At 39.7% G+C, this 11409-nt stretch overlaps 2 protein-coding genes across 2 annotated transcripts; one reads left to right on the top strand and one right to left on the bottom strand.

The window, feature by feature from the left end:
• Positions 1 to 170: 170 nt before the first annotated feature.
• Positions 171 to 1074, top strand: LOC115622848 (charged multivesicular body protein 6-A). The gene is made up of 3 exons (XM_030516934.1): positions 171 to 272; positions 331 to 440; positions 496 to 1074. The coding sequence occupies exons 1-3, from the start codon at positions 201 to 203 to the stop codon at positions 980 to 982; spliced, it is 669 nt and encodes a 222-aa protein (XP_030372794.1). The 5' UTR covers positions 171 to 200; the 3' UTR covers positions 983 to 1074.
• On the bottom strand, positions 1027 to 5405 carry LOC115622838 (cilia- and flagella-associated protein 57). Its single transcript, XM_030516921.1, has 6 exons — positions 5103 to 5405; positions 4967 to 5050; positions 3899 to 4827; positions 3662 to 3831; positions 2216 to 3350; positions 1027 to 2153 (listed from the first exon to the last, which is right to left on the bottom strand). Exons 1-6 carry the CDS (start codon positions 5285 to 5287, stop codon positions 1126 to 1128), a joined length of 3531 nt encoding a protein of 1176 aa, XP_030372781.1. The 5' UTR covers positions 5288 to 5405; the 3' UTR covers positions 1027 to 1125.
• Between the last annotated feature and the right edge of the window lie 6004 nt (positions 5406 to 11409).

Genomic DNA, 11409 nt, shown 5'->3' with positions numbered 1-11409 from the left:
TGTACTTAATTTCATTGATTTTTGATTTATATATTTAATAGTACTTCAATTACAAAAAATTCGAAACCTGCGTAAATATTAGTTCTTGAATTTGTATATCGATAGGACGACTGTTTTAAACATCGATAAGTCGATTGGGTGAATATCGATGTTCCCTATAATTCAGTGCACGCTGCTCATCTCTATTAGGATAGTTAGTCATGGGGGCTTTGTTTGGAAAAAGCAGAAAGAGTGTTCCAAGCCGTGTAACCGACCAGGATAAGGCGGTTTTGGTAGGTACAGCTTGGATATTCACGGAGGGAACTCGTGCAATTGCGTTTATTATTACAGCAACTAAAGCAGCAGCGGGATCGCCTGAAGCAGTATCAGAAGCGCATCGAGTTACAGCTGGAGAATGACAGACTGCTGGCCAAAAAGTGCCTGCAACAGGGCCGAAAAGAGTAAGTAAATTTGAGAAAGTCGTATTAGAAAGAAGTTTCAAATAAAATCTTGCAGTCGCGCAAAGCTTTTGCTGCGCAAGAAAAAGTACCAGGAGAGTCTGCTGATAAATGCCGACAAACAGTTAGAGAACTTAGAGAAACTTGCCTCCGATCTGGAATTCGCACAAGTGGAGCTAAAGGTGCTTGACGGTCTAAAACAAGGTAATGCAGCCTTGAAGAAGGTGCACGACATGTTGGACATAAACGAGGTAGAAAAGATTATGGATGAAACGCGCGAGGGCATTGAAAAGCAACAAGAGATCGATGCTATACTTACCGATGTTTTGACAACACAAGACGAAGAGGATGTATTAGCCGAACTGGACGCACTGGAGGCTGAAGAGCAGCGTGCACAATTGCCAGATGTTCCGTCCGAGGAGTTACCCATTCCTGACAACAACGAAGTGGAAGTGGAAGCAGACGAAGAATTAGATACCAAAGCAATTAAGTCGGCCAAGTTGACAGAAAAAAGCAAAGCTAAAAAGGTGCTAGTGGAGGCTTGATACTGCATAACAATGCCATTGTAATAAGTTAAAAGTGTAAGTTCTCCTATTTCAAATATATGTATAGGTATGATTTTTATCGTTATTCGAAATCAGTTATGACAATTTGCACATGTTTAACGTTCTTCGTACCATTTAAATTATTAATTTTTGCTAATCGTGGACATCATTTGTAATCTCTTCTGATGACCGACTTTTTTAATGTCTTCTTTTATCCGCGAACGAAGACCTTCATTGTCATCGCGCAGCTTTTCAATCTCTTCGAGCAGCGTAACATTTTCCTTAAACAGCTTGTCATACTTCTTTTGTACGGTCTTGTCCTCGGCTGCAGTCTTGTAACGGGCCAGTACATTTTCGATTTGTTTGCGCTGGCGTAGAAACTCATCCCGTACCTCTGCGTCCAGTGAGACAAAGCGCTTCAATTCGTCATCACTGGCATGCTTCTGGAATAACTCCTTGACGGCTTTTCTTAGACCTTCGGGTGAGGTCATCTCACCGGCCACGTAATAAATGTCCGTGCAAATGCTATGGAGACACTCTCGCGCTGCCTTTGATCGATGCCTTTCCACTCGCAACTCGGCGACATTACTTAAATATTTATCACGCATCTCCTTTAGCTGTAGTTCGAGTTGGATGTTGTTTTGATTAAGGCCCTCCAACTCGTTTTCCATCTCAATGATATGTTTGCGCTTGTCATTAATTTGAAACTCTCGGGGTTCAATTTGCGCCTTCAATTCCGCTATTTTGTGGCCCAACACTTGTTTGTACTTGTCCAACTCCTGATTTTTGTGCAGTAGGTCCTGTATGCGTTTCTCCTTTGAACTGATTGCGTAGTCTCGATCGGAAATATCCTTTTGCAGGTCCTCGATGTTGCGTATTTGTTTTTGTATGTTTCTTTGAGATTTTTGGTGCTCTTCTTTGAGAATCTCGACCTCCTCGAGAAGATTGTCGATCTCTTGTTTCTGGTTCTCATACTTTTTCTGAAGCACGCCCGCCTTGCCACGCCACATTTGTGTCTCGTTACGCTCCGTAGTCAGTTTATTTTCATACTGCGTCTGCGTCTCAACCATATTTCGATCGTTTTCCAGTTCGACCTCATGGCAGTATTCGATAAATTCTGACTTCTTGTCCTGCATTTCCTTCATCAGCTCACGAATTAGGTCCTTGCGTTCTGCAAATAAATGTTAGGTTGCGCCTACATGCATATGTATTTAATAAGCTTTAGATACTTGCCGTCTAGTTGTTTCTTGTAATCGTTCTCAAGCGCCTCCACAGTGTCCTGTAGCGTTCCCGTTGATTTCTTCAACTTCTCCTCATAACTCTCACGTAACTCCAGCATGCTCTCGCGCAAGTTAGTGAACTTTTGGTACTCGATAAGCATTCGCTCCGAGTATTGGTTTGCCAAAGTCTCCAATTGATGGCGATGATCCTCCTTCATGTCGTTAATTTGGAAGGTAATCAAGTTCATTTCCTCAGTGTGCCGCTGCTCAATTTCGTTGTTAAGTTTTTTTAGCTCCTCTAGTGCTGCACAGTAGTTGCGATGAACCTCCGCCAGCTGCTGGCCGTCGAATATCTCATTCTGGCTTAACTGATACTGGAACTCTTCAGCCTGTTGCTTCAGGCGCAGCTCTAGGCTGGTAATCTGTTGATTTTTGTCATTTAGTTGGCTCCGTGGTATTAGGACTTCTTGACTTTTCATCAGGTCTTGATCAATTGGCGCCACTTTGCCATCAATGTTGTCCATGGCCCACACGGAAACGGTTCCGGACTTTGAAATGGCCATCAGTAAGGTACCGTCACAAGAGAAACGTAATTTGTTCACTTGACCATCGAAGAAACGGAAGTTGGTGAACATGCCACCTCCGGCATCTAAGAACGGTAGCTGTATATTGAACAGATTGCCATCATGATCTGCCACGAACATGATGAGATCGGAGCGCGCCAAACAAATGTCAGATATAGGCCCTTTACTATGCGATGGGACGTGTATTTCACGGACCAGCTCCGAGTCCTGAAACTCGCGTATAGTGCCAAAATTTGTGCCTGCATAAATAGAGAAAGGCTCGGAGAAGCTGCTGCAAACTGTCAAGTATTCAGTGCCCTTCTGTACAATCTCCTGTAGGCGAGAGCCCGTCTCAATGTCCCACTGATAGATAGCACCCTCAGCTCCACCTGAAATCAAATACTTGTCGGTCTTGGTCCAAGACACGGAGAGCACAGTTCCATTGTGCCCTTTCAGGTTGATAATCAGGTCAAGATTGTACACTGATGTGATGGCTATATTATTATTAAATGCAGCGGCCATAAGGTGGCCCAAATTAGAGTAGCGCACATCATTACAGTGCGGAAAATTGTAAGTCTTCACAATCTATATGGAGTAAAATAAATAAAATGCAGACAATGCTTTAAAAATATTCTATGCTTAACTGTACAGTACTTAATGATGGATCAAAGGATTAAAAATAAATGTTATGGTATCATAACATAACATAACATATCATATAACAAAATAAAAGCAGGAGTTAGAGAGTAGAAAAAAAGGATTAGCAGTACGAATCTATCTCTTCCATTTTGACTTGCTGATCCTCTAAATATTTGTTTGTTCTTTGGTTAGAGTGAACTTTTTTTGTGTGTATACTATCTTAGAATGAAGACATTTTTCTATAGGGCTCATCTTACATTTAGATCATCCATAAAAATCTGTGTTATGCGCAGCTGATCTGAGAAACCAATGGCAGCCATGAGACCTGTTGAGTTTAGTTCGACAATGTTGACGTCCACTTGAAACTTGCGAACCAGCTCTATCTGCGCCGTCTCATAATTCCATATTCGAATAGTTTGATCCTTTGCTATGAAGAGTACAACAAATTACGTATACGCCACATCCAATAACTAGATGAACCCTCTACTACTTACAAGCTGTCATCAAAATGGGTTTCCATGCACATACAGATAGAGCGATAACTTCTCCGGTATGTATGAGAACGCCCAGGGGCTCGAAATTTAGATGCTTCGTCTTTAGAGTTTCAGGTACAATCAGAACACCTACATAGATTTGTGAGTGCATTGTGGTCACTATGACCGTCTCCTGCTTATGGTCGATGGCTATATTGGTGATTTGATAAAGTGGCTCGGCATAGATTGTCACTGGGACTGTTAGTATGGTCTTGCGTTCGTATTTGAATTTGGAAACGCGCTCGAACACGAACATCTTGTTAAACATGATGAAGGCGAAACCTTTAGTGAAGGCCGTCATGCACAGTACCCGCTTATCGGGAAGATGTTGCGGAGTCTGCTGAATCGCGAATCGGGGCTCCTGTACATTACGTTCTCGATCGAATTGTTCCTGATCGATAAGCAGGTCCACAGTGTCTGCCTCGCTGGCTTTTTGTTTCAACTTCTGCTCGCCATTCTCCACAAGTATCAACATATCCTGATTGGTGCCCACCATTAGCAGGTCCATGGACAGAAATGCCATGGAGGTGACATGGTAGTTAACCTTCAGATTATTGCTTGTGGTAAAACCACGATCCGATTTACTCATCAGCAACAACGTGCTTTTCCCACCAACGGCCAAAAAACTGCAATCGCTTGGATTGCCGGCAATGCATTCAGCCCCGCCATGTGATCCCGTGACCGTGGCTCGACCTTCAATAACCGTGCCCACCTTGTCAAGCATCAGCATAAAAATCATTTCATCTGGTGGGTGAGTGACCACAGCAATGGCCCTAGAATCGTAGGTGAATATCATTTGCTGTACCGTTGTGTTGCGATGATTTCCCGGCAACTCCAAATGGCGTCGCTTCTTCAGCGTCGCAAGCTCATAAATGGAGATATAGCGGCCACTATTAGAAACAAAAGCTCATCATTATTAGTGAATGCAAATATACATAAGTCAAATACAAGAACCTTCAAAGGCTCACGAATTCAGAATTAGCATTAAGTTATTAAAGATCTATTAAGAACTCTTAAAATGCTGCATACTTTTTGACATGGCGCTCCAAAACAGCCAACAATTTGCGATGGGAGCTCATGGTAATTATTTCTGGTCGCGTATCCTCCGGAAATCTGCGAAACAAAAGCTTAGTGAAAATGAAGTAGTATTTTTTGTATTGCCCACCTCAAAAAGCGCTGTTTGTTGAGCACATAGTCATGGAAAGCCAATACTCCTTCCACCGGATAGATGACCTCCTTACTCAAATTGAAATTTATATTGCCAATCACGTCCGTGCGCAGGCCATAGATGAGACGCGGCCTTATGGCTACTGTTTGGGAGCTAGTAGATGGACGCTTGGCGTCCTCCATGTTGATAACTTTTAGTTAAAAGTGATTGAGATAGAAAATATATACATATATAGGCAATACGTGTGCTTTTAATAATGGTATAACTCTACCGATGTGTATTCCGATCAATCGGCGAAAATTCAACAAAATTTCGATCAAACAATTGAGGAATTGTTAAAGTATGTCTGACACAAAATCCAAGGCATCCATGGCACCTAGCAGCGCGCTAACAAGTGTTTGTGCGTTTCGAAAGCACAACATAAAAGCTCATCTCTTTCCATCACTCGTCATTTGCTAAAGAATTGTTCAGCCCAGATCTGAGTGGCTACTACTCGTATCTTATTTTTGATTTCCTGCATTAAATACATACTCGTACATAATTAAATGCCACTAAGCATGCTCTTAATTGTACAGGCTTAGTTGGTGCTCTCAAGGCGCATTTAGCGGTAAGTGGCTGGATATACATATAATATTAAAATTTCCCCAGCTGTCACATTCGTGCCGTCTGCCTTGCGTCCTTGTTGCCCAAGCACTTAAACTTTAATAAAGCGCCTATCTGTCCAATTTTTGTCTGTCTATTGGTTAGTCTGTTTGTCATGTCTGCCAGTTAATACCCCACTTTCTAGCTACTTGAGTGGTATTACTTGGCATTACCCAAGCTGCCGACAACACGACCTAACGCAAGATTTTGCGAAAAGCTTTTCGGCGCTCTTTTCGTTGTTGTGCTGTTGCTCGTGTAACTCTTTCTCATCAAAACCAAATTCTCTTAGACCAGAGCACAAGAGCTTTGTTCATACACAATCCAAATTTTTGACAAAGAAACAGTATCAACATTTTAAAAAATAAACCCTACGTTAGTAAATCAAACGCTTTACATTAGAAATGCTACAAACAATAAAACAAAACTCCGACAAACTAGCGAGCACAGAAATCTGAGCTTATTCACAAATTTACACGAGTTTTTGAGGTGGAAATAAAAGAACTTTGTATTCAAAGCATGCCGAACACAGTTAACTTTTTCAGTATCTTTAGAATGTTCTTATTGTGCATAATCTTATTTAGGACGTATTGGTGATGACGCGTCAAATTTTTCCTTGCATGTAGTATTAAAATAACTCAGGTCAGTAAAGATAGTGATTAAATATCAATTATCATAAATATGCCCTCAAAGATATGCAATTCTTTTTGTTTTTCGAATTTTTCGCCATTTCCGTGTCAGTGTACTTTACTCGCTCACGACTCTCTCGCTGACTCTCTGTCCTCGCTCTCTTCGTGCATTACAACTTTGTGCCGCTGCCTTGGCTTGTGTGCTCATTCAAAGAAGCCAAGTGTTAGCGGCAGCGACTGTGGCAGCAGAGTCAGCGACGCTTCCTTTCTTCAGTAGTAGTTTTCGCGGCGGCCGCAACACAACAGATTGGCGGAGTAGCCACACAAAGTTCCAATTCAAATTCGATGCAACGAAACGCTGAACGTTAGCTGTTGTTAGCTATATATATGTAGTAGCTTAGTTTTATCGACGATGATAGATAACGTTTACAAGTGGAACTTGCAATAGAGCAACAAAAAGTGCGTTAACAATAGCACCAACAACAGCCAACTGAAGTAATTTTAGAAAGTTTGTCATAACAATATTTAATAGTAATAGTCGTATTGTTAAACGTCCACTGCGTCAATGTGTTTGTTTTTATACGTGAGTGTGTGTGCGTGCGCTTGTATTTGGAAGCGTGTCTACCATTAAACGTTCAAAGTACGACGTGTACGTGTATACGAGTATGTCCATGCCCACTTTTCTATATTGTGTGTGCGGGTTCTTTAAAAGGGCAGAGGGCTTTCCTTCACCCTAATCGTGGTTGCTCAGCCCTGCAATCAGTGAAAAGCTCATTTTGAATTTCATCGCCATTTAAGATATATGTACGCTTGATTTGTTGCGTTAAAAAGCAAATAAAGTCGAACAAACAGCGAGAAAACAAGTGAAATATTAATGTAATGTAATTTTACGCCCTTGGCCAAAGCAAGCAGACAGACAGCTGCTGCCTGTGGCAATTAAAAAGTCATTTTTATGTTTTGCATTGTACATTTCTGAAATTTGCAATTACCACCTACCGTGTGTTTTCCTGTGTTTTCCTGTGCTCGATTTATGGATGTTTCCATTTATTGTTCCGTTTTGCCCACGCCTAGGCCGTAAATCTGTTTCATCTGGGCAATATTTGAAGCGTAGCAAGGCGCACGTAAAGCGCCCAATGTATAAACAATATACAGATTTATATATAAATATATAAACAAAGTCAACCGCGCCTTCAACAAAAGCAACGTTAAGAAAATATACATGTGGTATAAAACGAATGCCGTACACCTCAAAAACAGGTCAAAGCAAAATCTGAAGAAAACAACATTTTCAAATTATATATGTATAAGAAAAAAATCGCAGTCCAAGTTGGAAAGTTGCGTGTGCTGCACATGTTGAAATGTCTGGCCACAAAAATACGCACATACTACACATGATATATTTATACAGTTATGTTATTTTTGGCTCACAAAGTAATGCACATACAAAGCGCTGCAGCATCAGCCCCAGCAGCGGCACATATACATAGTATGTTTATAAATACCAAAGATTCAGTACGAAATAAGGAATTAGTGAAATGTAGGTACACGGTTTAGGTTGCTTTAATGGTAAAATGTTAGGCTGTAGCTTTTTTTTTTAAATACGAGTATCAAATTCTTCTGTTTTGAGTTCACTGAACCACAAACAAGTTTTGCTTCGATAGAAATTGCAGAGAGTAACTCTGATTAATTTCAAATTTAGTTGAAATTATTATTTTCTCAAAAAATGCTTCAATAATAACAATAATTTTACTATATGTATATTAATGTTTTAAGCGGAAGACCAATCGAGTATTAAACGTTGAAATAAATATTTATTTGAGTACATTTTGTGTTGAAGCCTAAAACAATTTATTAACAGAAAATAAAAACCTGGTATGCATCGAGACGAGGAATTTTTTAGGTGTGTATGTATGTATATATGCATATGGGAATGCTTTATGCATGTCTTTGAAAGAAATATGAGCAACAGCAACCTATGACAACACATAAATGTTGGGGTACACACGGCACACACTTGCATACTATACATAAAAAACTTTCAAATGCCATGCCACAGCAGCCCAACTAACACAGCAGCAACAAGATCAACAACAACAATAGCAATAACAATGGTTTAAGGGCCAACAAGAGCGCGCGCATTGCTGGAAAAAATTTAAGCAACTAGCAATTGTGCGCGCTTAAAGTGCATTGACAAACAAATACATACATACATATACGTACATAGAGTATACAAACATGTAGATACATAATATATTATATGCGCGCGCTATGGCTTATATCTATATATATATATATATGTGTGTGTGTGTGTTTGTGGGAGGGTGGGTGTATTTGTGTCAGGTCCCTTGCTAAACCGAATAAAGTGCTTTTGTTTTTACAGCCAGAAAATAATAGCATTTTCCTCTCTACACCATTTTACACAGTACATATACACAGACATATGTATGTACTCGTATATACATCCGCACTCACACTCTTGCATTGCTAGTTGTAGTCGGGCTAGTAGCCAAGCAGAGGCGCGCTTTTGAAGCCTTTTTGGTAGCGACTGAAAGACTGAAAGTAGCTCATCGATATAGCCTCTGGTCAAATTGACCTTTTTCCACGCACACTCACACGCACATTTACCCATACACGCACAAATTGTTGGCAGTGTTGTCTGTGAAGCAACAATTTAATGCGAAAACAGCTGATTGATTTATTGTTTGGTACGTAGTTGCTAGCTGCTAACAAAAGTGAAAGCGAAATGCCAGAAGTTCGTTCAAAGCAGTCGCCGCAACGTATGCAATGGAAAATCATAAGTTGAATTGCTTGCATGGCCAAAGCTATGCGTGTTCCCGCACTCACACACACACACACACACACTAACACACACATTCATGTGTCCGTGTCTGTTGTCGCTATAATTAACAGCGGCAGTGAGCGAGTAAGCACCATTTTCATTTTACGATTACCGCTTTCACCTACTTATTTTCTTTTGTGAGCGACTGCATGCCCACAACAACAATAATGACAGCAATGGCAAAAACAACATCAAAACAATGGCTTTCGTGTGCGTCACCACTGACAGACCAGCCAACCAGTCAAACAACTGGCCATCAAGGGCTAACGCTGACACAGTTTGGACGTTCATGTCTAATGAACAATTTCATTAATGTTTCAAACATTTTAAAGTGCCAAGTGTACTTCACATTTACATGCCACAAACACATAACAGCCGCTCATTTCAAAATTTGAAAAGAGCTGCATGCCAAAACGTAAGCCATAGCGCAAAATGATATGAATGATGAAAGAATAGGATTAAAATAGTCTTCTTCGTCTTCTTCGTTTGTATACCCTGCACTGTCCTTCACAAAAAAATTTGTTTTCCTACCATTTGGTGCCAAATATTAGGGATTTTTCAACTTTATTGACAAAAATGTATTATTTCTCGTTATACACCACCAAGCCCTTGTACGCATCTCCCGCTATTTATTTATGGCAAATATTTCTGCCACTCATTGTACCCTTGAAATAAGAGGTATAAAAAATAAACGGCCAACATAAGAAAATTTTTAATGCCAAGGGCTAAAATGTTGTCTTAAGCTGTTGACTTCGACATGAGCAGCTCGTATTATTATTACTTTGCCACAACAACAGTGAAAGGCATCAAGCTGTATCATCAAAAAGCGAAAAGAGAGACAACAAGAGGAAGTGAAAATGGAGCGTACACGAAAACTCATTTATAAGTGCTTTAACTTTATTTTTTGTACTGACGGAAAATGCCAGGCGACAATTTAATGTGACTTTTCACTTATTTATGGGCTGGCAGTGGGCACCTGTCAGTGCCAGGCAGGTTAAGACCCACACATGCCATCGGCCGCATAGTTTATGCCTTACAGATACCAGCATAAATCCCGGTAGTGATTATTTCGAAAACTCATAAAATACAAAAACACAAAAAATGGAATACAAATGGTCGCACATAACGCAAAGGCAATCAAAGCTATATAAGCTAAGGTTGGCAGGGAGACGAGCTGAATGAAGCTAAGACACACATATTCACACAAAACAGCGCAACATTCAAATACATACAAGTACACACGTTCACATTATTGCGTGCGGCAATTGGAAATTGAATTGAATGGCGCGTGCATATGGGAGTGTGTGTTAATGGTGGGCATTTGAATTTGAGTATGAAATGAATATGAAATTGCGCCGAAACACACATTCCTGCATGCATGTATAGTACATACTTATGTGTGTGTATTGGTATGTGAATAACAACATAATACACAAGCACATACTGAAACTTAAGCAAACTGCTGTCTCACACGACGCATACGCAATGCCAATTAAAACAAAAGCCCAAAAGTAGGCAGCACATTTTTAATACCCTGCACTATACACCAAAAGTAAAAGGAAATAAAGTAAAATATCGGAAGCGCATTTGCTACAGCGGTTGATGTCATAAAAGACATTAAATTATAATTATGACTACATATACACACATTAATTTTATATCGGAGTCGTAAAAATCGGCTTGAAAACAATTTAGCAAATTCGCTGACATTCTACGAGTATATATATTTCCATAATAAATTATTGCAATTGCGATTATAGTCGATTAGCTTGACTCGTCTGATTAATTTGAATTAACTACCTAACTTGCATATATTCAATGTAGATGTCGATTTAAATGGAACATCTGATTCGATTATTTCTGTCTAATTAGCTTTGCAAATGGCCAAGCTTAGTGCAATTTTACAAATTGAAATACGAAGCCTGTTTGCTTATGAAAATTGGAGTTCAAGCCGTTCAAACACAGGTCAAAGAGTAGCAATAGAGCTTAATAGTACTATTAGATTAGATTAGGTGGAAAGCAAAAGTTGTTGTTTTGATACCAATATATATTTATAATATATATACTGAATTTAAATAGTTCGAATAACGAAAATATTTTTGAAAATGGCCCATTTCGCCCATAATCGCAAATTTATTAAACATACATTCGCACTAAATAAGAAAATATAAAACACCATGCATTTAAAAACTAATAA

Source organism: Scaptodrosophila lebanonensis, unplaced genomic scaffold (genome assembly GCF_003285725.1).
Source record: "Scaptodrosophila lebanonensis strain 11010-0011.00,11010-0021.00 unplaced genomic scaffold, SlebRS2 tig00000001-arrow-pilon, whole genome shotgun sequence".
Classification (NCBI taxonomy): domain Eukaryota; kingdom Metazoa; phylum Arthropoda; class Insecta; order Diptera; family Drosophilidae; genus Scaptodrosophila; species Scaptodrosophila lebanonensis.
This window is presented reverse-complemented; position numbering and strand designations above follow the sequence as displayed.

What these genes read in the sequence shown, in the direction of transcription:
- LOC115622848 (XM_030516934.1), top strand. Translation starts at nt 201, where the DNA reads ATGGGGGCTTTGTTTGGAAAAAGCAGAAAGAGTGTTCCAAGCCGTGTA. An exon ending in ACCAGGATAAGGCGGTTTTG is followed by an intron (nt 273 to 330) that starts GTAGGTACAGCT and finishes TTATTATTACAG; the next exon opens with CAACTAAAGCAGCAGCGGGA. An exon ending in CTGCAACAGGGCCGAAAAGA is followed by an intron (nt 441 to 495) that starts GTAAGTAAATTT and finishes AAAATCTTGCAG; the next exon opens with TCGCGCAAAGCTTTTGCTGC.
- LOC115622838 (XM_030516921.1), bottom strand. Translation starts at nt 5,287, where the DNA reads ATGGAGGACGCCAAGCGTCCATCTACTAGCTCCCAAACAGTAGCCATA. An exon ending in TTGGAGCGCCATGTCAAAAA is followed by an intron (nt 4,828 to 4,966) that starts GTATGCAGCATT and finishes TGTTTCTAATAG; the next exon opens with TGGCCGCTATATCTCCATTT. An exon ending in TTACAAGAAACAACTAGACG is followed by an intron (nt 2,154 to 2,215) that starts GCAAGTATCTAA and finishes ATTTATTTGCAG; the next exon opens with AACGCAAGGACCTAATTCGT.